The sequence below is a fragment of the Danio rerio genome, chromosome 14 (assembly GCF_049306965.1).
Source record: "Danio rerio strain Tuebingen ecotype United States chromosome 14, GRCz12tu, whole genome shotgun sequence".
Lineage (NCBI taxonomy): Eukaryota > Metazoa > Chordata > Actinopteri > Cypriniformes > Danionidae > Danio > Danio rerio.
In genome coordinates this window covers 50,644,298-50,670,723 of record NC_133189.1, presented here as the reverse complement: position 1 = coordinate 50,670,723, position 26,426 = coordinate 50,644,298, and the positions used below count along the sequence as shown (strand labels likewise).

Here is a 26,426-nt window from a genome sequence, read left to right as displayed (position 1 = left end):
CATTAATATTATTCATAATGTTTATATTATACTTTTACTATTTAAAGCTACAGTGTCAAATGTTGAGGCATAAATAACATTTAAAAGACACGCGGAGGGACACTGTTTTGATTATTACATGAGTCGTGCTTTGGCTCCGCGGATGAGTCTGATGACTTGGCGCTGCTGTCCATCTAACTGTACTTGGTTATTATGAGTGATTAACAGTGATTATCATCAATCAAAACTCTCCTAATTATGAAAAATACACGGATGTCCGAAAATATGTCTTATGAACACGTAAGTTATATATCGCTGTTGTTTTTACTTGAGGAAAACTTTGAAAATGTTAACAAAGCTGACATACGTCACTTGGGGTCAAACTGGATGTCATTAATATTAAAAGGTTATTAAAATACACCAAAGCAGACCTCCAACGTAAACAGTTTGTAGACTTAGCAAATTAAGTGCTATGTAGTCAAGTAGATTCGTATTTTAGCAACCATGACCGTCGTTTTTACTGTTTTTTGTAAACTCATTTTTCAGTTTACAATTTTTCGGCTGTAACAGTCTATTGTCGAAGGCAGCAAGTTGTCATTTCATCCATGTAAGAATTAAACCTTAAATATAGACAAACTGGTGTTTCATTCTGCGGTGGCGACAAAGAAACAAACCCGAAGGAAAATGAATGAATGAATATCGACAAACGACGGAGGTGTGGAGTTTCCCGCTAAAACCGACCCGCCGTCATCAAAATCTCCTGATTTTGGAGTAATGGGAACAACCTTTTGAAGAGGTATGTTTTTTAATATGTACTACTCGTTCCATATGTTAAGTTATTGATTTTAAAACAGGTTATTTTGAAGGGCAAGAAAGTAAGCTTGTTTTCTGTGCTAGTTTTAGCCGAAGCTGAGAAATGAGAGACTTCAGATTCGTTGGACCAGGGGTGCCCAAAGCTTTTCGAATGAGGGGCTGAAAACCAAAAATCATAAGAGTTGTGAGCCGAAGGTAAATATACCAAACTATTTTACATTAAAGTTGCCATGTGTAATTTAATAATTTATTTCATATTTAAAAGTCAATAAAAACATTACTTTAAATCGTACTATTGCAGTATTTTCTTTTAATGATAACTCATGGCAATAACTGGGTTGCAGCTGGAAGCGCATCCGCCGTGTAAAACATGCTGGATAAGTTGGCAGTTCATTCCGCTGTGGCGACCCCTGGTGAATGAAGGGACTAAGCTGAAGGTAAATAAATGAACTTATTGCAATAAAAACATAACAGGGCTCAACAATAAGGACTGCCCGATGGCCCAGGGCCAGCACGAAAGACGCTTGGGACAGTAGACAAGATAATTACTGGCCCGATCGGGACAGTGCTGCCTTGTCACTAAAGTTTAATTTGCCTGCAACTATTTGTCAATTGTGTGCATTTTAAGTTTGTGCTTTTACGTCTTTAAATGCTACCTTCTCTGTAATGTTGGAACCACCATAATTCTTTTCGGTTCCTCTAATCTGATTTGATGTTTGGAGCATGCTATTTTTGTCCATAACCTCGTAAGAACCAATACAGGAAAGTGACGGCAACATCAAATTATAAGGGTAAAAGAAAATGTCTGTTTCTAACGTCTTGGAAGCAGACATTTACATGGGTGAAACCCATGTTACCTGCACATTTTCCATACTGCTCTTTTTGTTTGCATAACACTTTGAATTTTGCTCATTATACATATTTTAACATTTTTTAAATATTTCAATTCTTGATTCATAGATGTTGTTTTTAACAAAATATTTAAAATATGTGGCTAGAAATAGCTATTAACTTTTATTTTCTTTTTCTTTTCTTTTTTTGTGGGGCCAGTGAAAATTTTTCCAGGGCAAGTAAAAATCCGTCATCAAAATCTCCCGATTTTGAAGTAATGGGAATAACCTTTTGAAGAGGTATGTTTTTTTAATATGTACTACTCGTTCCATATGTTAAGTTATTGATTTTAAAACAGGTTATTTTGAAGTGAAAGAAAGTAAGCTTGTTTTCTGTGCTAGTTTTAGCTGAAGCTGAGAAATGAGAGACTTCAGATTCGTTGGACCAGGGGTGCCCAAAGCTTTTCGAATGAGAGTTGTGAGCCGAATGTAAATATACCAAACTATTTTACATTAAAGTTGCCATGTGTAATTTAACAATTTATTTCATATTTAAAAGTCAATAAAAACATTACTTCAAATCGTACTAAAGTAATGTAATTTAAATCGCTGGTTCAATCCTCGGCTCAGTTGGCGTTTCTGTATGGAGTTTGCATGTTCTCCCTGCGTTCGCGTGGGTTTCCTCCGGGTGCTCCGGTTTCTTCCACAGTCCAAAGATATGCGGTACAGGTGAATTGGCTAGGCTAAATTGTCCGTAGTGTATGAGTGTGTGTGTGAATGTTTCCCAGAGATGGGTTGTGGCTGAAAGGGCATCCGCTGCGTAAAAATGAGCTGGATAAGTTGGTGGTTCATTCCTCTGTGGCGACCCTGGATTAGTAAAGGGACTAAGCTGACAAGAAAATGAATGAGTGAATAAATCGTACTAATGCAGTATATTTTTTTAAATGATAACTTATTGCAATAACTGGGTTGCAGCATTAAGGGCATCCGCTGTGTAAAACATATGCTGCATAAGTTGGCAGTCCATTCCGCTGTGGCAACCCCTGATGAATGAAGGGACTATTCTGAATTAAATTCTTGATTCACAGATGTTGTTTTTGACAAATTATTTAAAATATGTGGCTAGAAATAGCTATTAACTTCAATTTTCTTTTTCTTTTCTTTTTTTTGCGGGTCCAGTGAAAATTTTTCCTGGCCAAGTAAAAATCTGAATCAATGGAACGAGTTAAAAAAAAGGATTAAAAAAAATTGAAAAGTTAAAAAATCCTTAGCGTTGAACCCTGCATAATCACATTTATAACACAGTGGAGTTCAATGCTGAATACACTAGTCAAGTAGAATCTGCCTTTGCCTTAATTTGGTCACCAAAGTATCTGCATTGTCCTCTATCTGTCAGTTGACAGCATGTGTATTTTAAATAAAATTGCTGCATTTAAATTGAAACATTAAATTTCCGTTAGCTTTTTTGTATATCAACAATAAAACACATAAATAAAAGGTTACATTAAAATTGATGATGACAATCTCTAAACCATCCCCATCATTCTCCCTCTTCTCAGATGGGACGTTGGGCCAAATCAAAGGTTATAATACTCGTTTATAACATTGAGCTGACGGCGACATAGTGGCTCAGTGGTTATCACTGTCCCCTCACAGCAAGAAGGTTGCTGGTTCAAGCCTCAGCTGGGTCAGTTGGTATTTCTGTGTGATGTTTGCATGTTCTCCTCATGTTAGTGTGGGTTTCCACCGGGTGCTCCAGTTTCCAAACACATGGGCTATAGGTGGATTGGAATAACTAAATTGGCTGTAGTGTATGTGTGTAAATGAGTGTGTATGGATGTTTCCCAGTACTGAGTTGCAGCTGTAAGGGCATCTGCTGTGTAAAACATGCTGGATAAGTTGGTGGTTCATTCCGTTGTGGTGACCCCTGATGAATAAAGGGACCAAGCCAAAGGAAAATAAATAAAGGAATGAACGTTGAGCTGCATAATAGACCGCTTTTGTAACCTACAGATGAAATTACTCAGAAATGAGTCGAATGACACCCAGAAAGCCTTCAGAGTTCAAATGTCCTACTGGGTCTTGACCACATCAGGGTGCTAAAAGATAGGAAAGCATTTTATAATTTGTGTTCATGACGTGTGAATATACCTTTACAGCCGCTGTTTATTACCCATTATGCTTTATATGATTTTAAACTGAACAATCCCAACACATTGTGATCTAGAAATGAATCAAGCTTGCTGTAATAACAAACTGATTTAACATAGCTTGTCAAAGAAAGAGACCACACAATTCATATATACTGTGATGTTTTATATATTATTGGTCAGTGGCAAACATATGAATGAATACAGTATTACTTATAGAAATAACTACAGTAAATATAAATAGAAACATATTTTCATTTGTCCACTTTAAATCAAGAATACACATCTTCCTGAGATCTTAATAAATTACAGTATACCGCATAACCTCTGTATAACAACAACAATAAGAGCCTCATCATTCATCTCCATCAAGGAAAATAAGCAGCACGGAGGTGCAATAAAGGCATAGTTTACTCAAAATGGAAATTTTTCTCTGTATTTACTCACTCTCAAGTGGTTCTAAACAGTTATGAGTACTCTGTTGAACGTTAAAGAAGATATTTTGAAGAATGCTGAAAACCTGCAACCATTGACTTCTGTAGTACACTGAAAAAAATCATTAATTGGTATTACTACATTTTTTTTTAATGTAAGTGGTTGCAAACAATTGATATGGGCTGAATTTAAACAAATACAATTTAGTAATGTTCAAATTAATTTGTTTGTTTAAATTTAGCCAATATAAATTGTTTGCAACCACTTACCTTAAAAAACATTTAATTTACTACTTTTTTATTTTGAATGTAGGAAAAATAGATACTGTAAAAATCCCTGGTTGCCAGCTTTCTTCAAAACATCTTAATTATAGTTTAAGATAACAGCAGAAAGAAACTCAAACAGATTTGAATGGAAATAAAATACAGATTTGAATGGAAATAATGACAAAATTTTCAGTTTTGTGCGAACTACCCCCTTCAGACCTACATCAGCAGGTCTAAATATATGGAGGACGAAACCTGCAATAACAACAAATATATAAATAAATAAATAAATTAATTAATAAATCCACATATTCCTGCATAAATATTTATGCAAATAAATAAATGAATATACATAAAAAACACAAATTCCTGCATAAATAAATATATAAATAGTGTGGGCAGATTAATAATTAAATAAATTACACGGATGTTGGTGGAATAAGGAAATGCTAAACTGAAAATAGATTCTTCCCGCTTTTACACCGCACTACTAATTATTTATATATTTATTCATGCAGGAATTTGTAGAATTATATATACATTTATTTATCTATTTGTGTATTTATTTATTTATTTATGCAGGAATTTGTCAATTTATTTATTTATTTGCATATTTTTTTATTGTTTTATTTATGCAGGATTTTGTCAATTTATTTATTTGCATATTTATTTGGTTTATTTATACAGGTATGGGTGTATTTATTTATTAATTTTTTTATTTGCGTATTTACTTATTTATTTATTGTTTATTTGCATTTTTTAAATTATTTTATGTATGCAGGAATTTGTGTATTTATTTATTAATTAATTAATTTATTTGCTAATTTATTATTTTTTTAATTTATGCAGTAATTTGTGTGTATATTTATTCATTTATTTGTGAATTTATTGGTTTTTATGTGCATATTTTAAATTTATTTATTTAATTATTTATTTATTGTCTTATGCAGGAATTTGTGTATTTATTTATTTGCTTATTTATTTATTGTTTTTGCAAGTTTCGTCCTCCATACCTATAAGGTGTATGTGAATAAGTTACATTCTGCGCTATAATACAACTAATGCATTCTCACATTCAGACAAACACACACGCACACACACACACAAGCTCTAATAACGTCTGCATGAATGATTGACAGCTACATGAGCCTATGAGGCTGCTGACTGAAGCTGAGGTCACACACCAGAGACAGATGATCTGACGGATAATGAAATGAAGGAAGCCGGTCCGGGCCGATCTGCTCTTCACTCGGTATCCTCAGCACAGCATCCACCTCGAAGGCTTTCTCCGAATACCAAATATAGTCCAGCGTGGAGCAGCACTCTCCACTAGGCCGGATTTTCCAGCTTGTATAAGGCGGCTCAGTGGTCCTGTCGTCACTTAGACATTTATAAACGCTGTCTAGCCCTAATGAAGAACTCCTAAAATGCCGATACACTTCCTCGTTGGGCTCTGCATTAAAATCCCCACACACTATCAAAGGAATACCCTCTGTTTGGTCGTCCTGATGCATCTCTGGGTTTGATTGGGAGGTTATTTCGTGAAGCTGCTGGAGGAGATTTGCTCCTTGCGCACTACGAAATGCTTCCCATCCGCTTCGTGCTTTGAGATGCGTTACGGCGACACAGAAAACTCGTCCTGTGAGCTTACATCGAAGCGTAGCGACGACGGCTACTTGGTTGGTTTTGAGCATCATGGCGGAGAGTCTGAGATGCGCCGTGTGGAGCATCTGGAAGCGGCGGCGGTTGAAGAACAGAGCGCAGCCGTCCGGGCCGTTGTTATTGTGGACGTCCAGGCAGGGGGAGCAGGGTTTGGGGCAGAAGCTGCTCTGGTAACCCAGGCTAGAGAGCACAGGCTGGAACGTGTCGAAGTAATGGTCCACCTCTTGCAGACACACCACGTCTGGCCTGTAGGTGAGGATCTCTTCTAGGATGAGATACTTGCGCTCCGACCAGTTCAACGCCTCCATTGGACAGCGCACAAAACCATCTTTGCCTTCGCCAAGAGCTGAAGATACACAAGAAAAAGATTGAGAAGATCACTTTTGAGTGTTTTTAGTATCACTAAGGCTGTCTCAAATGGCCTACTGGTCGAGTAGGTGCTTAATTTGATAATTAAATACACAACTGTTAGAGAAGTACGTTCTATAGTATGAATGTTAGTAGTACGAAGTTCGTATGTGCTACATCCTTCATTTGTCATTATCTTGTGATCTACCCACATCAGTTTCGTCGCATCACACGGATGTTCTGGCCATCGGATATTAGGCATGGACATATATATATATATATATATATATAGTGCGATCGTGATTTTCGAAAGTATTACAGCACTTTATAAACGATTATTATTACCATTTGTTGAGTCTTCCCATACAGTTTTATAGAGAGCTTGGATCCGGAAGCCGCTTCGCGTGACGTCACACTTAACAAGCGAATTAGATGTGCATTTCAGAATCTCGCTGGAATTAGTAGGTACTTCTCGCATATTGTTTTTTCAATACTATGAATTCGGACATACTATTCAGCTCGCATACTGTTTTTAACTTAATATATAGTATGGAAGTATGCGATTTCAGATGCAGCCTGAGTAATTGTTTTAACAGTCTAAATTACATGGTGCCTGCGGGGTCTTAAAGGTCTCGAAAAAATTGAATGTAAAAAACTTTAGATGTTAACTTTAGTCTATAGGATTAAAGGATATTGATTAGCTAGTGTGCTCTAAAACAGTGAAAAAAATCATGTTTAGAAAATGTAAAACTGGTATAAAAATCCAAAGCTTCTTAATCGACTAACTTTTTTTTCACGTCATCTCATACTTTAGTTTTTCATCAAATCTTGATCAATCAAATGCTCTCTATTGTCTGACATGCCCCGCCCCCTTCAAGACGCTTTTCATTTGATGCACTTGAGCTCAACTACTCTCACTGGCAGAGCAGTGACAAAAACGAAACATTTTTTTAAAGGGGAGGAGCTACTCTGTCCCATGCTATTTAAATTTTTCAGTTGAGATTACGTTAAATGATTACGAATTTCGCTCTGATTTCTATATATAGACTGAATTACTGTTTTTTAATTTATATTTTTATCTTAATTTGTCAAGTCATTTTAATCTGCTCAATTCAAGTTTATTTGTTTAAGTGCTTTTCACAATAATTGTTGCAAATATTTAATTATTATTTTAATGGCTTCTGATTAAGAAAGTTAATTAACTTCAGATAAAAATTACATATGTTTAAAACGAGAAGCTTTTTATAATAATGACAGTTTAGCTTTACTACGTGATTTCTTGACACAGTGGAAAAGTAATTTGTTTATTGTTTTATGTACTTTACATTATGTCTTACGTTTATATCTTTATGCAGTATTAAAAGTTTATAAAAGCAACTTTTACTTTGAAACACAAAAAAGTGTCATTTTAAGTAAATTATTTTAATTCATCTCTATCTCTGCCTTATATCCCAGTTTTAAAATAAAGCAGCATAACACTGATAATAATTGATCAGCAAATCAGCAGATTAGAAAGATGTCTGAAGGATCATGTGACAATAAAAACTAGAGTAATGAGGCAGAAAATTACGCTTCCCCTCACAGGAATAACTTGCGTTTTAAAATACATTGAAACAATAATAGCTATTTTTAAATTTTAGTAATATATATATATATATATATATATATATATATATATATATATATATATATATATTTAAATATACAGACCCCTACTACTGAACAATGCTGTATTTATGATTTTAAACCTAAAATGTTTCACCAGTATTTTTAAAACATACTTGAATAATTTGCTTTAACTTAAGCACAGTGACGGAAGCGAGTTGAAAAACCCTAGGATTACGTTACCTCCTATAAATCAACTATGAGTACATGACGCAAGCAGAAAGACGGTGTACCTTGAGCTAGAATATTCCACTGCATGATGCGGAGGGGTGAATTCTGAAGTGAACAGGCTCTGGTCATGATGAACTCCCGGTGCAGTCGAGGCGGTCGATTCCTCAAAACCTCTCCGCACTCACGCAGCAGCACGTCTGGATCGGCCTGCTCATACTCATAGTCATCAGCATCCACATGTGGGTCTGTCAATGCAGCGCTGCTCAGAGTCTGGGCCAGAGTACTGAAGAGTCTACTGCTGCTGTTGCTGCCCATCTGACACACTGCAGACACACAAACACAACTTTACAGATTCATAATCACTGAAAATGAATAGAAAATACATCCATCTAAGCTCAAGAACACTTGAATGATCTCATAACACATCGCGTGAACAGGTATTTTCTCTCAGTAACAATTAACTCTATATTTTTGAAAGTTTGGCCTTTGAGAGATGAGCTCTGCGAATCGCTTTAAACTATATCATGTTTAGTTCCTACTCTGCTCCAACATACCTGTATGTTTAAAAAAAAAGCCTAAAGGACTCAATTATTTAGATCAGGTGTGTTTAATCAGGGTTAAAGCTAAACTGTGCAGAGCTGCGCCCCTCAAGGAACTGAGTTTGGCACCCCTGCACTATATGGAAGGTAGCATCTAAAAAGGGATAAGGCACTTTGACTTTGTCTATTTTAGATCATTATAGAAAGATATAGCATGTTTCAATGCAGAATACACAGTAGTACATGAAAGGCGACACGCAGAACTTCATCCAAAACAAACAGCAGCCATGGAGATATAAATAGCAGAAGTGCAGTACACTGTGTATGACAATATAAACAGTAGCATGACGGCACATGGAAGCTATTTAAAGTGCAGACGCAAGCACTGGTTCGGTTGCTTATCAAGGGTTTTACATTAGTGGGTCTATAATACAAAACGTTTTAAAAAAAATTTGCTTATTATTGTTTAAAATCTCAGTGTTATTATTAACATGCTAAAAAAGCACTACTCTGAATGCATCGATAAGTTGAGAAAGGAGATTGTGTGGTTGACAGAGCGATGTCTCAGCATGTGTCTAGACTTGTTTAAAGGTGAAGTCAGACATGAATCACATGTTAAGATTCTTGCATAAGTGTGCATGTTTGCTGGCTTGCATACTAACTTAGATAATATTTCATTAACCTCATTAGCTAGTTAGACCTCTGGATGCTAGCCTGTAAATTAATCATCATATTAGACAACGGCTTAACTGCAGCTGTGGAAACCACTGACTCTTCTGTCTGCCATGACAACTAAGCCTCGCTCACAAATGCAATATCAAGAACTAACAGGGCTGGAGGGAACACTGATCTCCCTGCAGACAAGAAACAGCCACCTTTATTAGTTTCCTAAGCAGCCCACAAGAATTTAGCCTAGTAACAGTAATAAAAAGGTTTTAGAAAGGTATGAGGATGGGATATTTACTTTCTAAGTTCAGTTAAACATCCACAACCAGTAGGCCTTTACTTTAATAACAGCATACATATAGCACAAATATTTGTCATCAAATAACACTAACCATTGTTACACTATATGTCTATACACTATAATAGCACTAACCACAATAAAAGTTTCTTTTTTTTAAGACATAAACACATTTGATCAGCGAGGATGTGATTTATAGATAAAAAATCACTATAAAAACAAGCAAATTGTCGAAAAAAAGCCAATTCATATTTGAAATGTTTAAATATTTTATAATATTGCTGTTTTGCTGTATTTAATTCAGCATATGTCTTTGACAAACATTAAATAATTCTATTATATACCATATGTTAATATAATTATAATATAAATATAATGTTATGTATATATACTGTCTGCCATGACAACCAAGCCTCGCTCGCTAATGCAATATCAAGAACAAACAGTGCTGTAGGGAACCCTGATCTCCCTGCAGACAAGAAACAGCCACCTTAATTAGTGTCTTAGGCAGCCCACGATAATTTGGTCTAGTGATCAATAATAAAAAGATTAAAAAAGACATGAGGATGAGATACTTGTATTCAGTTCAGTAAAAAAAACACAACTAGGCAAGGAGTAAATGCTTAGCAATATACCAAAGGAATGACAGTATACATGTGTGCAGCACAAATATTTGTCATCAAATAAGACTAACCATTGTTACACTACACGTCTATACACTATATTAACACTAACCACAACAAGTGTTTATTTCTTTTAAGACAAACACTTTTAATTAGAGAGGATGTGATTTATAGATTAAAAATCACTATAAAAACAAGCATAATGTTGAAAAAAAGGTTAATTTACATTTGAAATGATTAAATATTTTACAATATTGTTGTATTTTTGATCAAATAAATACAGCATTTATCTTTCACAAACATTAAATAATTCTATTTCATACTACATTATAATTATAATATTACAACGACTACTAATACTACTACTAAAAATATTAATACATTTTATTTATAAGGCACTTTTCTCACACTGAAGCACTACACTCTCAGAAGTAAAAGTACAAAATCGGTCACTTGGATGGTCCCTTTTACCAAGTACTTAAAGGTACATATTAATACCTAAAAAGTACAAATGTGTGCCTCATAGTACCTTAAAGGTACAAAAGTGTACCCTAAATGTACTAATGTCCACCCTTACGTTACAAAAATGTGCCTTTTAAAAGGGAACAACGCCAGTGACATATTTTGTACCTTTATTTCTGAGTGTGTACAAAAAATGCATTGAGAAAATATAAACAATGACATATATCAAGTCAAAAAAACTCAATCAATAACGTAGTCATATTTATCAACAGTATTCATTTAAATATTCAGCCCAATTCAAGTTTAATTGTATAGCACTTTTCACGATAACTCACGTACTTTAAACGCAGCTTAACAAAATATTATAACCAGACACACACACATAGCTTTGATTCATCTAGCTTACATTTACCATCTGAATCCATCCTGCTCCGTCTGCCTCCTCAGTTAAATTACTTCTACATCTCACCCATTATATAGTATATAGACTCTCACGTTGAAAAAGCAGAATCTTGCTGTTATTTATACATGACAAGTAAAGATTTTCCAGTTATTAATGTAATAGTCAAGTGCTGAATACTCAGGGCTGGTCACGGGTAATGCTGCTCATTGCTTAGTAATTGTTCAGTCAGTGATTATACAGTTAAAACCAATATAATTTTAGATTTTTAAATCACATGCAATTATGACTTAGAAATTTGTATTTAAAATACCTCTTTATCCTTTTTTAACCGGATGTCTCAGATGCTGTTGAACTGAAGGCGCAATCTTCTCTTTAGAATTATCCAATGGCGATCCAGTGGGTTAGTGTAGGAAATGAGTTAACGGACCCAGCAGAACACTAGCATCCATTAAACTGTTTGGCTTTTGTATATGGGAATATTCTGGGGGTTGCGGATGTGACAGTGCGTGTATCAGAGTGTGTGTTTCTAGACAAAAGGGTTCCTGAATGAGCCAGTGTGTCTGTGCTTCCCTCGCCATTCATTCTGAACAATGACTCATTTGAAAATCACGAGAGGGACCCGATGCGTGCCTGGGCATATATGTGCACACGTGGCTGACAGGAACAGTTCACTTTTAATTTAATTTATGGATTGAGGTAGATGGTTTATTAGGCTATCATTTAATAAAGTCACTTTTTGTCATCAACATTTTATAATAAAGTTATGTTTGGTGAATTTAGTTGCACTAGGTATCATAAACTAAAAAGTAAGGTTTTTAAAGAAACAAAATCTTTATTTCAGCAAAACTGGCTAATAAAAGTGGCTATATTTTAGAAGGCATATTTTAGGCCTGGATGATTAATCCAGCTATTAAACTGAAATTTTCAAATCACAAAAGCTGCATTTATTTCAATGCGCTAACAAAATTGTTAAAAAGCATATCGTTGTTGAAAGTTCTAACAGTTTTTAAGCACATCATCATGAACAATGTGAAAAATGTAACACAATCTATATGTAAAGGTTTTAAAGGTTAAGGTTTAAAGGTATATATCTTTATAATATATAAGATTATATATATAATTCATTTAATTTAATTGAATTTAAAACACTAGTTATTTTTTTTAACTTTTCATCACTACTAAGAACTTTATTGGGAAAACAAATGGCAACAGGTTTTAAATAAACTGTAGCATACTTTGTGGTTATACTTGATAGCTCTTTGGTGATGTTAAAACCACCACATCAAACCTGTAGCTATTTTATGAAATGGTAAATCACATTTTAAATAGCAATTTTGATCAGATAAATCACAATTAGAGTTTTTTCTCCAAACTGTGCAACCCCAATTCATTGATAAGCAAATCAGCATAAGTGAAAAATTGGTGGCATTGAAGTCTGAAGTAATAATATAAATTCAGTTTATCATCACATGAATAATTTCCATTTTATTCCACTGTATTTTCCAGCAGATAAATGCAGCGTTTGAAACTCAAATGTAATCATAAGCTAAATAAATTTCTATTTTTTACTAATCCCATACAATGTATTAATATAATATGCACTAGGTATCATGAACTAAAAAGAAAACTACTTTTTAAAAGTAGAGAGTGACATTTTTTTAAAAAGAAATTAAAGCTTTATTTTAGCAAAATTGGTTAATAAAAGCTATTCTGACTTTTTTTTTTTTTTTTAGAAATCTTTTTATTTAAAATAAATGCTTATTATGATTTATTGATAATCAAATCAGCATATTGCTATCTGAATAATTGTGTGGCATTTAAGTCTTAAGTAAAAATATAAATTCAGTTTATCATCACATAAATAAATTCCACTTTAAAATAAACCTAAAAAAAATCTTAAACTGTATTTTTGAGCAGATAAATGCAGTATTTGAAACTCAAATATAATTATATAAATAAATGTATAATTTTCTAATCCCAAACCATAATACAACAGATCAAGAAAAAAATGTTTCATTAAAAAATAGACAATTTATTATGGAAAGTCAACAATGTAACAAAGATTTATATTTATAAATGAACATCAACACATTAATAAACACTGTAGGAAAATCCTAAATTAAATTGATTGCCAAGGCTTAACAATTTTTAAACCATAACCCAAAGCAAACAAGCAAAAAATAAATATAGATGTACTCTATTCCATACCATCAAGAGCTTATAAAGCCTCGTTACGCAACTGATGCGCCATTTGCACATCGTTCTGACATTTACCACTTCATTTGACACATTATGTAAGATTATGAAGCGTTCTGCAGGGTGTGCAAACCTGGGGATGCGTAAAATTATTGCGTGTGATAATTGGTGACAAATGTACTCTCTAAAAGCTATTTTTTGTTTAGCATACACGCTGTCAACCATATTATGGAAGACATTTCACACCAATTATAACCTGAAAACTATGCTTAAATAATTTAATGAGAAGCTACACCTTGGCCCTGGGCTATGTTCAACATAGAAGTTGAGCGAGACACATCCAAGGTTAAGGTTTAAAGGTATATATCTTTATAATATATAAGATTATATATATATATATATATATATATATATATATATATATATATATATATATATATATATATATAATTCATTTAATTTAATTGAATTTAAAATACTGTAGTTTTTTTTTCATCACTACTAAGAACTTTATTGGAAAACAAATGGCAACAGGTTTTAAATAAACAGTAGCATACTTTGTGGTTATACTTGATAGTTCTTTGGTGATGTTAAAACCTCCACATCGAACCTGTAGCTATTTTATGAAATGGTAAATCACATTTTAAGTAGCAATTTTGATCAGATAAATCACAATTAGATTTTGTTTTTAAGGCGCGTTATTGTGTAAATATTTAAAGCATTCGTGAACAAGAAATTATAATGTTTTTAACTTTAAACACATTGCATTGTAGATTAATTGCATTTATGTATATTTACACACAATGAAAACTTCACTGTTATTTTATATTTGAAAACTCAATTAGTGCACCTGAATACTGCTAGATTCCCAGAGAAAAAGAAACATCTGTTGGTGTTTTTCATTTATATTTTTGCTCTATTTTATCAATACTTTTGATTGGTTTGGTGTAATTAATGCCGATGCGCTCTACAAAATCATAGTAATCAATGTAAAATTTTGTCAATTCTCTCCAAATACAGCTATACATTTCATCTAGTGAATTTATATAGAATATCACAATAAATATTGCATAAAAATAAAATATTGCAATGTCAGTTTTTTTTTCCAATATCATGCAGCCCTCGTATATATGCAGACAACTAAAAAATTTTTTAGTCATTTTTATGATTGTTCATATCCCAGCATTTACTGGAACTCCTTTTTTATTTTATTTTAGCTTATTCAATCCAACTTACATAACGTCCTGGTTCTCAGACCTCGTCCTGATCCAGGTCAAATCCCTTACACAAGAGCTGCCCTACAGGGGGCTTTGTGCGCACAGATCCGGATTCACTTACACTGCACTGAGTTTTATCTCTTTGTAACTTGTGGATTAAAATACCACACGCTTGTCAACCTCAATCTTTTCAATATCAGAGAACAGATGTTTACATTCACAATGTGTCCTTACTGTTTTATGCTGTGAGTCAACTGCACAAATGACGCAAAAGACGAGCTTGTTAAATATAAAATGAGTCGAGAGACCATATCAGAATCTGATAGCGTAGAAAAACGGTTCAATTTGAGGAGTGAACCATTAATAAAATATATTACTGTTACTGCTGTTACTGTTTGCTGACCTTTAGCTTGGACTATCATGTTACTGGGAAGGTGCACGAGAATAGATTCAAGTACAGAACACTGACACAACAAACAATATTAAAAAAAATAAATATAATAATATTATAACAAGAATACTTTCTACAGAACTGTAACTTTAAATGAGTATCGTCTTATGAGAATTGAAAGCTTCTTTCACCTTGCTATTAATTAAAAAAACAATTAAAGTCATGAAAAAACGGTTGAATATAAGTCTGATAATGAATTTTAACTTTAAAAATGCAACCAAAAACTAAACACTGCATTTGCAGTCGACTTAGTACTAAAATGATTATTGAAATAAATAATAAGAATTACAAAAAGCAAAGGATTATTCAAGCTAATAAACTGTAAAGTTAAAATACTTTTATTTAAATAATAAATGCATGTAATTTTATTAATAAAAAATAAAAGCTTGTTTTTTTATTTTGAATTCCTATAACAGCATAAATAACATTGCTCTTCAGTGACGAGAATCGAAATACATAAGTGAACTATTTCTGAATAAAAAAAATCATGACATGTAATAAAGCCACTTTTTTCACTTAGATTTTATAAAAAGGTTATGTTTGATGCACTAGGTATCATAAACTACATATTAAAAGCTTGGAGTAAGATTTTGAAAGAAAAGAAAGCTTTATTTTAGCAATTATTATTATTAGGCAATTTATTATTTTGTTAGAAACCATTGTATCTTAAATAAAAACTGCTAATTCTACAAAATATTGAAGACAATAACTGTTCTTTTCATCAATGATAAGAAAATCGGTATATTTTTCTGAAAAACATCATGTGACTTAAGTCTTAAGTAAATTCCACTTTAAAATAAATCTAAAAAATATCAAGGTTGTGTTAATTTGTCATTTTTTACTGTATATTTGAGCAGATAAATGCAGCATTTCAAACCCCTATATTTATTTTTTTACCAATTCCAAACCAGGTACTAATATAAACCAAATCATAATTACCAATCCTAATAAAAAATATTTTACTAATCCCAAACCATGCACTAATATAAACCAGATCCTAATTACACACCAACTCATAACATCCATTCTTTTTTTTTTAGCTTAGTCCCTTTCGCTAACACGGGGAGAACATGAAATCTCCACACAGAAATGCCAACTGATCCAGCTGAGGCTCGAACCAGCGACCTTGCTGTAAGGCGACAGCGCTACCTACTGTGCTACCTACCCCCAACTCAACATACATTCATTTGTTCATTTTCTTTTTTCGCTTAGCCTCAGTCCCTTTATTAATCCAGGGTCGCCACAGTGGAATGAACCGCCAACCTGTTGTTTTACACAGCGGATGCCCTTCCAGCTGCAACCCATCACTGGGAAACATCCATACACACTTATTCACACTCGTACACTACCGCCAATTAGCCAACCCAATTCACCTGTATCGCATGTCATTGGACTATGGGGGAAACCGGAGCACCCAAAGGAAACCCATGCCAACTTGAGGAGAACATGCAAACTCCACACAGAAACGTCAACTGACCTGGCCGAGGCTCAAACCAGTGTCCTTGCTGTGAGGTGATCTTGCTAACCACTACGCCATCGTGCTGCCCCCAACGTAACATCTTTTGTACAAAATATTAACTTTAAAATAAATTAAGTAAATGTAATTTTAAGGTATAAGGTAACAACATTTTTTGACTGTATTGTTCTACTTTGTCAATAATCAAAACATCTTTTATAAGCAGACAAATGAGTTACTATGACCTTGTTATGAGAAACTAGTCATTTCTCACACATAACAGGATGCAAAAGACAAGTCATCATCACTCCCACTATACATGAGTCACCCGTTACAGCATGATTGACACGTTATATGATATAATCATTCAGATGGTCCTAAATCCTCTCACAAATAAACTGATTTACACCCATCAAGGTAAAGTTGGCTTTAAATTTACACATTTGGGCTTTCTTCTTAATAATAGAATTTCATAAAAGTATTCTTTGCAAATTATAAAAAGGGAAAAATCATATTAGCAGCCAATGACTACCAAAGTATTGTTTACAATCAATAAAATGGTGCCAATGTTGTTTTATAATAGCATAATTACATGCTATTTTACACTGAATATTCAAAGTACATTATAGGCACTTTGTTACAAGTTGTCACTGTTGAAAAATAAACTAATGTGCGAATATAAAACCAACTTTACCTCAATAAGTTAGTCTTGAACCTGTAAACTGCTTGTCTAGACAGCTTTTGGTCGTTAAATGCGCATTCCGCGTCACCTGCTGTCTTCAAAGGGAACTAATAGTTGTGAAACACAGGTATCGACCGGCTAAACCAGAGGAATGTGTAAAGAAATCTTAATCACCTTGTAAACGACGGAGAAGCAGAGGCGATGAGTTTGACCGGTGTCGTGAACTCTGAAGGCTGTTTTTCTTTGGCTGAGCAGATTTTTTCGGATGTGTCCCCAATGATGACAGACAGACTGCGGCCAGGTCTCGGTGAAACAGTGATGAACAGCGCCGGGCGGGATACATTATTATTATTCTCCAGTCGTTCGTCCTTCACAATAATTCACTTAATCTAATCGCTTTACGATGAAAAAGTTAAGACAACCTATATAACACTCTCCATTTTAACGCTACTTAGACAAGTTTCGTTGTCTTTTCGCTGTATGGAAAAAATGCCGGTAGAAGTGTCATCATATTCCAGGCTGACACGTGAACTATAGTTTAACAGGGGAGTTCCAAGATTTGAGTTTTGTAAGTTGATATAATCACACAATCATTTAAGTATTGCTTATATTAATGAAATTATAATCTTGGTTTTATCATACCTAAATAATAAATAAATCAAAACGTGTAGCAAAAACTACAAAACGGCCAATTTTGCAACGCGATGTTCACCCACCAAACGATAAATGGTTTGGCTCTACTGTCAAAGAACACTCCGTGCTTTCTCTGAAGTAGAAACCGGAGAATGGGAGGGGCTTGAGGGGGCTTCCGCCAATCAGAGTGGAAAGTGCTAAGACGTATGGAAATCAAAGTATTTCGTCATCGTTGACGTACATCATACGCCTTTTAAAGCTCACATTTCCATATTTGGTGACAGAAATACCTGGAAAGAAGAAATACTTATATTTTAGATACAGCAATGACTGAACTTTGCTTTAGTTCTGTTAAGATGTGTTTGTATAATATTCGTGCGTGCATAAGATTATGTTTGCAGTGGGAGAGATTTATCCATGACTCAAACAACCCATACACGTAATATCTTTACATAATATTTACATTTGACTGTGAACTCAGCCTCAATAACTGCTCTGTTTATGACAACAAATCTTTCAGATTCCAACTTTTAATATGATCATCTGTAGGGAAAATCGAATAGTAAAATTAAATATATAATTTTTTTAGTATAAAGATATTAAACTTTAAAAAGTTATTTTTATAAATGGGTCAAAAATGTAATATTGAGTAAAATAATAACTTTTTTATTACTTGTTTTCCTAGTACTGTATTCATTCATTTCTTTATGCATACATTTATTTTAATATTTTCATTTAAATTAAATTTATATTTAATTGTTTTAATAAAACTTTTATTACTGATTAATCCCAATGATAATATGTTTATTTAAACTTATTTTATCAAACGTTTGTTTTATAATCATTTGAAACTTTAAAAAAAAATTTGCATAAACATTTCCACAAACTTGTCATTTATTTATTGAAATATTACTTAATGTTATATACGTTAATATATATTATGTTTATCTGTTTGTCCTAATTGTTATTCATTTATTAATTTTCCTTCAGCTTAGTCCCTTTATTTATCAGGGGTTGCCACAGTGGAATGAACTGCCAACTTATCTAGCATATGGTTTTCACAGGATGCGCTTCCAGCTGCAACCCAGTACTGGGAAACATCCATACACACTCATTTAAACACACACACACCAATATAGTTTTTTTAATTCTCCTATAGTGCACGTATTTGGACAGTGTGGGAAACCGGAGCACCTGGAAGAAACTCACACCAACATGGAGAGAACATGGAAACTCCACACAGAAATGCCAACTGACCCAGCCGGGACTCAAACCAGCAGCCTTCTTGCTGTGAGGTGACAGTGCTAACCACTGAGCCACTTTGTCACCCTTAATTATTATTATTATTATATTTTAAATACTTGTATTTTCTCAATCATTTCCTCATACCGCATGCTCAGTTTATGAAGACACCAGCCTGCTGTTTGGTCAAAATGTTCCTTCAGATTTTTAGGATTTTGGACAGAATTCTACTAACATGTGTCAACAGGACAAGGTCATAGTAAACCTTTAAACCAGAGTGAAATACAAGATTAGCTGTAAATAGAAAATAAACAATAAAAAACAGAAAAAAGAATCATTAACATTAACAGACCTGTTCAAGATCAAAGGTCATGTGTGTCCAGTATCGTGGAGACTAATGTGGCTAAAGGTCCTTTGTGGTGAAAAGTCCATTGTGGTGAAAGGGTGTTTTGATTTTTGGGGCCTGAGATTGGGATCAAGCATATGGACAGATCACGTTACTCTCTTATAAGTGCATCACTCCACATCTCTCTTTCTCTTGTCTCGGCTTTGTCCTTTTGTTTTTCTACTGATTTGAAGAAACTGTAAACATTGGTTTCAGGGATCATTTGATAACAATAACAATTCAGATCAATGCCCAAATCTAATCATGCGTTCACACCTCTGCCGGCGATAATGTCATTAGCTCCAGCCCTGCTGTTGACTCTCTGACAATCGAACATGTTTACATGAAATGTACCAGTTAAAAGCTGTTTGTGCAGTGAGGGTTTTGTGTTCACTTGTTAAGTGCTAGTCTTATTTTAACATGCTGTTCGTAGAGCAAATTTAATTGCCTTTGTCTTCAAAATAACATTTCTTTGTTTGCATCCTACATTACAAATTAGGAAACCCGCAAAGCAAAAAATTAAACTCTGGTTTTATTTTGCTAGTGAATTAATGTGGTCGGAACCAAAGTTCATTTGACTGCATTCTCTGGAACAGGGGTCACCAACATGGTGCCCGCGGGCACCAGGTAGCCTGAGAGGATCACTTGTGTTGCCCGCAGGCCTGTTCTAAAAATAGCTCACCATAGTACCACTTACCAGTAAGCTTCATATAATATAGAAGTAATCATTTAAAAATGTAAATACTTGCAGAGATATATAAAAATATAGTGTTGCACATTGATACATTAAAGACAAGGTATTTGCTACCCTGTTAAATCATTGTTGATAACTTTTGTGAGAATCATTAACATGATCAGTGTCTTCACATGGATGAATAGCATTAATTTTTACCAAAAACATAAAGTATAATTATGTTATGTTATGTTATTATAATCTCCCCATTAATCGGTACCCAAGAAGTAGCTCTCATAAAGGTTGGTGACCCCTGCTCTGGAATCACCTAAAGAGGTGGACTTGTACATTCATATAGGGTCTGTCTGCAAACTGCAAGAGAGGGGCGTAACATAAAAGGGGCACAACTTGTAGAAGAGGCTTAACTTGAACTTATTGAGACCCACATGTCTAAACTATGTTGTTGATAAGATGGCACTGTACCTATCAGTTATTAATGTCTACACCTAGCCCAACCCAACCATTACAGTTATTAATGTCTACAGCTTCCCCAAACCTAAACCCAACCCTCACAGTTATAAATGTCTACAAAAACTCCAACCCTAAACCCCACCATCACAGTTATAAACGTCTACAAATACTCAAGTTGCGGAGGTTTTCATGCTTGATGAGCTCGCCAATGTACTGTTATTTGCAACAACAGGGTGCGACGCCGAGTAGGCTAACTGTCATGACAAAACAGGTGAACAAGTCAGCGTGTGGAGTCGCTAAATGAATAATAAATAATATATCAAATGAATAGGTTGTGGATACATTTTGAGGAAACACATGAAAACATTTGCTGAATTTGTTCTCTGGAAAGTATTATTTCCACCATCTCGTTGTGACCGCTTACATGGTTTAATAGGATCTCGATAACTTAGTTACGCCTCTAATACAAGTGATGCCCATCTCTTGCAGCTCACAGACAGATACTATTGATGTTTGTTTCCGAAAGCTCATTACTATAAGTTTGACTTGATTACAATTTTTCCCAATGATCACACCGTCTAAAAGCACTGTACAGATTTCCATTGAAATTGAATGACTTCTGGCTATTTTGATGGTCTTGCTGACGGCAGTGTAAATGTATGGTAACATTTCGCAATGATATTTCACAGTGCCTGAAAATAGTCCACAGCTAAGTAACAAGATAATAGCACTGCGTAATATAATTTTGCCTACTGCAGCCATGATACTGTCACGATCACCATCGATTCAGCCTGCACAGATCGCTGGTAAACACACACTATTGCATAGAACTACAAATCCTCCATTAAATGGACTACAAGATCCAGTCATGCACCACTCACACACCTGGCCTAGATCCTCATAATTGCAGACAGACATAGCTGAAGCTACTCATGAACTGATTACTAGGATTATTTATACAGCACACACACACACTTCAATGCTGAGTCTTGTAAGCAGTGTTGTGAACATTATGATGCGTTTAACTTGCCTTGGTTTTCCATGTTTAAACCTTGCTTAGTTTTGTTTGTTTTACGTAGTCTGCTGCCTGACCATCTGCCTGTTTATTGACCATGACTCTTGATTCCCTGTATACATCTGTTTGCCCCTGTGTTGACCGTTGCTTGCCCGAGCATCTCAGCATAATTCTGTAATGTGAAGAGACGCTGGACAAAGGGAGTGCAGATCCAAATGCAGCTTTATTTAGCAGAATAGTCAGGCAAGCAACGGTGGCGGGATCGCTGGTAATCGTGACAGGTACAGCAGCAAAGTTCCTTGATTATTACGCCGTAATGAGAGTATAATACATAGTATAATACTCAGTCTAGAAAATAGGAACTTTAAATTTTCCATCAGTCTTAGTTCATGATGTAACTACAGAAGAGTCAAGCTTTAAATAGAAAATATTTTAATACTTTTTAGTTTTTTTTGTAGCTAAATTATGTTGATGGTCTATTTCAAATCAATGATTTATGCAAAGTTAAGCTAATAGTGCTCTCGCCAGAAGGAATGAAAAGATTTTAAAAATGGTAAAAGTCATAATTATCAACTCTTGGAGAGTTGTAAAATGAGTTTATTTCCGACAAATAACTTGTTCCTTTCAGAGTTTCATTTTAAACCCAAAATCATGATGATCCAGAATTATTCGTCATCTTCTCATTCGGTGGTTCAGCCTGATCAGCAAAAATGAGAAATCCTGTGAAAAGGCTGTCAGTCCAGAACGGATCGAAAAACAGCCCATTTTGCTCTGAGTAGAAGATCTGAAGCCACACCTGATCTCCTTTCTGCAGCCGGAGAATCGTAGATCCCGAGGCCACATCATAGTTTCCGGTGTTTGCGTCGAATGTTCGGATTTTATACTGGCCGTTGTGGACGAGTCCAATTGCCAGGTGTTTATTCGCCAATGTGATGTCGTACGTAAAGTAATAAACACCGGGAATAACGCAGTTAAACTTGCCACTGGTGGAGTTGTAATGTCCGCCCTCGTTCATTAATATCCTGTTGAAGCGGATGGGAGTTCGTTCTTTAGGATAACTCTTGGTCACGGCAACCGAGAAAGCAGATCGTGCTTCAGCTCCGCAGTCGCAGCCTCCAGGAGGACCGGTTTCTCCAACATCTCCCGGCTCTCCTTTGACCCCAGCAGCTCCGGACACTCCGGGAGGCCCTCGCACACCTTTGGGACCCCTCACACCTGCCTTTCCGACAAGTCCTGGCCGTCCCAGTGGTCCATGTTTGCCGGGATACCCAGGGCGGCCCTGTTCACCTTACATTTGGGAATGGATACATTTTTTTGGCATCTTTAGAAGTCTTTTAAAAATGTTACATATAACAAAAGTTTGAAGTTATATAACAGCTTTAGATTTTATATTAAATTACAATTTACTGACAAAAAAATTATGTTTGGAAATATACACTCACCGGCAACTTTATTAGGTACACCTGTCTAACTGCTCAATAACGCAACTTTCTAATCAGCGAATCACATGGCAGTGACTTAATGCATTTAGTTATGTTGACATAGTCAAGACAATCTGCTGCAGCTCAAATCAAACATCAGAATGGGGAAGAAAGTTGATTTAATTGACTTTGAATGTGGCATGGTTGTTGGTGGCAGACAGGCTGATCTGAGTATTTCAGAAACTGCTAAACTACTGGGATTTTCATGCACAACCATCTGGAGGGTTTACAGAGAATGGTCTAAAAAGGAGAAAATATCCAGTGAGCAGCAGCTCTGTGGGCGCAAATGCCTTGTTGATGCCAGAGGTCAGAGGAGAATGGCCAGACTCAAACTTGTAACTCAATTAACCACTCACTACTACCGAGGTATGCAGAAGAGGATCTCTGAACGCACAACACATCCAACCTTGAGGCAGACGGGCTAAAGCAGCAGAAGACCACACCGGATGCCACTTCTGTCAGCTAAGAACAGGAAACTGGGGCTACAATTCGCACAGGCTCACCAAAATTAGACAATAGAAGATTGGAAAAACGTTGCCTGATCTGATGAGTCTCGATTCCTGCTGCAACATTCGGATGGTAGGGACAGAATTTTGCGTCAACAACAGAAAAGCATGGATCCATACTGCATTGTATCAACGGTTGAGGCATTAGTACTAATTGATCATCATGTCAATGCCACAGCCTACCTGAGTATTGTTGCTGACCATGTCCATCCCTTTATGACCACAGTGTACCCATCTTCTGAGCACCTTTGGGATGTGGTGGAACGGTAGATTTGAATCATGGATGTGCAGCCGACAAATCTGCAGCAGCTGCGTGATGCTATCCTGTCAATATGGACTAAAATCTCTAAGGAATATTTCCAGTAACTAGTTGAATCTCTACCACAAAGGATTAAGGCAGATCAGAAGGCAAACGGAGGTCCCACCTGATACTAATAAGGTGTACCTAATAAAGTGGTCGGTGAGTGTGTATAACTATTTTGAAACTGCAAAGTGCAATTTAATGACAAAAATATTTGCAAATGTATATGGAGTTCATTCAAACTGACATGCTTTAGAAAAATATAGAAATAACTGACTATTAACCTTTTTTATTTTTGTAAAAATACTAGGGTCCCAAGACTTCTGCACCGTACTGTTTATTTTTCATTAACCTTATGACAGCCACAACAAATATGCTTCACCTTTCTCTCCCTTTTCACCCCCGTCTCCATCCTTTCCATCCTGCCCATCAACACCTGGCATCCCCATCTTGCCCATTCCTCCACTGGGACCTGCTGAACCTGGACTCCCGGGGGGTCCCTGAGGGCCTGGCAGACTGCAGCTGAGCTGTGAGGAATGGATAGTCAAGTTGCGTCCCTTCTTGGACGAGTCTACAGTCAGCAGAGACAGCAGCAGGCAAACAGCCAGCGGTAACTGATGCATGATGCAGCTGCGCCTGCAAACACAGCAGAAGGCCCGATTCCTCTTCTACTGGGGCTTTTTGTTCAAACATGTAATACAGACACACGCAGCTTTAATCGCATTATCCTGCAAACACGTTTAATAATTATTTTTTTAATAACTGATTTCTTCTACGTTTGCCGCTATGACAGTAAATAATATTTTACTAAATGTTTTTTAAGATTCTAAAATTCAGCTTATAGTGTGATTTAAAGGCTTAATTAGGTTAACTAGGCAAGTAAGGGTTATTTGGCAAGTTAACATTGGTTTGTTCTGTAGGCAATGCTCGAGGGGGTTAATAATTTTGACCTTAAAATGGTTAGAAAAAAATGTAAAACTGCTTTTATTCTAGCCGAAATAAAACAAATTAGACTTTCTCCAGAAGAAAAAAGATTAGTGGAAATAATGTGAACAATTCTTTGCTCTGTTAAACATTCATTGTGAAATGCTTGAAAAAAAAAAAATCACAGGAGGACTAATAATTTTGATTTCAACTGTACATTCACTATATATGTACATTACTTTTTAAAACAAGCACCTTTAATCACATTATGCACGCAAGTTGTGAATAATTCAACACTTATTAATATTTAATATTGTAAATATAATAAATCAAAGAATATAAATCTCACACATTTAAAGCATGCGCTGCATAAAGCCCTCACCAAAATCAATGAGATTTGCGTTGCAGTTCAAAGTAAAGTTCTCGCTGCCCCTTCTGCCAAAGTCAAAAATGCGGAATATAAACAAAGCTTGTGAATCGATTAGTTTCTTCCATGTTCTCCACACGACTTTCCAAACATCCACCCAGTTTCAGCAGGGACGCTCCGCCAGATACTTCATCCATGATGTAATTGAACAAACTGGGGGAGGGGATCATTTATAAACTTGTCAGGCTGTTATTTCTTCAGCCCTCCTTACAATGAAAAATGGCTTCATGCACTGCTTGGCTAAAAAATAAAACAGTTGCACACTATAATATTTTAGCTTTGATTACGGTGAGCATTTGTCATGTCATGTTTGACCTTAAAAGTTTATTTGCATGAATAGTTGCATTCATCTTTGGCTGAGATGTGTATTGATTATTGGAAGCACCTCAGAATAATATTAAGTGATAATAAGCCTACTGGAGGACAGTTCACGCTTAAAAACTAGAGTGTCCTTCACAATTTAGGTCTGATGAATGTTTGCCATTGTCATCCTGAAGTATGACTTCAAATTTTTGACTTAGCTGGGTTAAAAGAATTGTTGCCAAACCTTTGACACTATGGGCCCTATCATACACCCGGCGCAGTGTGGCGCAAGGCGTGGCGCAATGGTCTTTTGGTAGTTTCAGCTTGGCGCAAGAGTCGTTTTGAGGCGTTGCGCTACGCTGTTTAAATAGCAAATGCATTAGCGCTCATTTGTGCGCCCATAGGCGTTCTGGTCTAAAAAGGAAGGCGTACTGAGGCGGACCACTGGCGCGTCGCTATTTTGAGAAACTGTAATAGTTTTTTTATTAGACCAAAACTAACCCGGTCTAAACTCCGGCGCAGAGTTGCGCCTCGCTTACGCACTGCTAAATACGCACGAGAGCAATAGGCAAATATCTTTACATATGAAAAAAATTAAATATTAAGGACATATACAGGATATAATAAGAATAGATATAGAATATAAATATAAAGGAATAAAATATTACAAAACATAATAGTTTCTAGCCTACATAAATATGAAAAATCACTGGTTTTAAGTCTTCATCTCGGGAGGCTTTTTCAGTTCATTCA

At 35.2% G+C, this 26,426-nt stretch overlaps 2 protein-coding genes and 1 long non-coding RNA gene across 6 annotated transcripts; 1 reads left to right on the top strand and 2 right to left on the bottom strand.

Annotated features, from left to right (window-relative positions):
* Positions 1–69: 69 nt before the first annotated feature.
* On the top strand, positions 70–24,629 carry LOC141377597 (uncharacterized). 2 transcript variants are annotated; one of them, XR_012389986.1, is made up of 8 exons: positions 70–279; positions 611–775; positions 877–987; positions 1,137–1,229; positions 1,843–1,922; positions 2,025–2,111; positions 19,105–19,240; positions 24,535–24,629. It is a non-coding gene; the product is annotated as an uncharacterized lncRNA (long non-coding RNA). The 2 variants fall into 2 exon arrangements; XR_012389985.1 differs by lacking the exons at positions 19,105–19,240; positions 24,535–24,629 and having other exon boundaries at positions 2,025–4,112.
* nocta (nocturnin a) lies at positions 3,924–18,057 on the bottom strand. Of its 2 annotated transcripts, none has more exons than XM_695702.9 (3): positions 17,487–18,057; positions 8,382–8,642; positions 3,924–6,481 (listed from the first exon to the last, which is right to left on the bottom strand). In XM_695702.9, the coding sequence occupies exons 1-3, from the start codon at positions 17,653–17,655 to the stop codon at positions 5,613–5,615; spliced, it is 1,299 nt and encodes a 432-aa protein (XP_700794.1). In that variant the 5' UTR covers positions 17,656–18,057; the 3' UTR covers positions 3,924–5,612. The 2 variants fall into 2 exon arrangements, with proteins under 2 accessions (XP_700794.1, XP_005169676.1); XM_005169619.6 differs by lacking the exon at positions 17,487–18,057 and adding an exon at positions 11,621–11,899.
* c1qtnf2 (C1q and TNF related 2) lies at positions 19,060–26,219 on the bottom strand. Of its 2 annotated transcripts, none has more exons than XM_695699.10 (3): positions 25,326–26,219; positions 24,402–24,655; positions 19,060–23,018 (listed from the first exon to the last, which is right to left on the bottom strand). In XM_695699.10, the coding sequence occupies exons 2-3, from the start codon at positions 24,640–24,642 to the stop codon at positions 22,381–22,383; spliced, it is 879 nt and encodes a 292-aa protein (XP_700791.1). In that variant the 5' UTR covers positions 24,643–24,655; positions 25,326–26,219; the 3' UTR covers positions 19,060–22,380. The 2 variants fall into 2 exon arrangements, with proteins under 2 accessions (XP_700791.1, XP_009289538.1); XM_009291263.5 differs by having other exon boundaries at positions 24,402–24,696; positions 25,326–25,535.
* Positions 26,220–26,426: the final 207 nt, after the last annotated feature.

What these genes read in the sequence shown, in the direction of transcription:
- c1qtnf2 (XM_695699.10), bottom strand. Translation starts at nt 24,642, where the DNA reads ATGCATCAGTTACCGCTGGCTGTTTGCCTGCTGCTGTCTCTGCTGACT. An exon ending in GGGTGAAAAGGGAGAGAAAG is followed by an intron (nt 23,019 to 24,401) that starts GTGAAGCATATT and finishes CCCAAATGTAAG; the next exon opens with GTGAACAGGGCCGCCCTGGG.
- nocta (XM_695702.9), bottom strand. Translation starts at nt 17,655, where the DNA reads ATGTATCCCGCCCGGCGCTGTTCATCACTGTTTCACCGAGACCTGGCC. An exon ending in GCTTCTCCGTCGTTTACAAG is followed by an intron (nt 8,643 to 17,486) that starts GTGATTAAGATT and finishes GTGTGTCTGCAG; the next exon opens with TGTGTCAGATGGGCAGCAAC. An exon ending in GTGGAATATTCTAGCTCAAG is followed by an intron (nt 6,482 to 8,381) that starts GTACACCGTCTT and finishes GTGTATCTTCAG; the next exon opens with CTCTTGGCGAAGGCAAAGAT.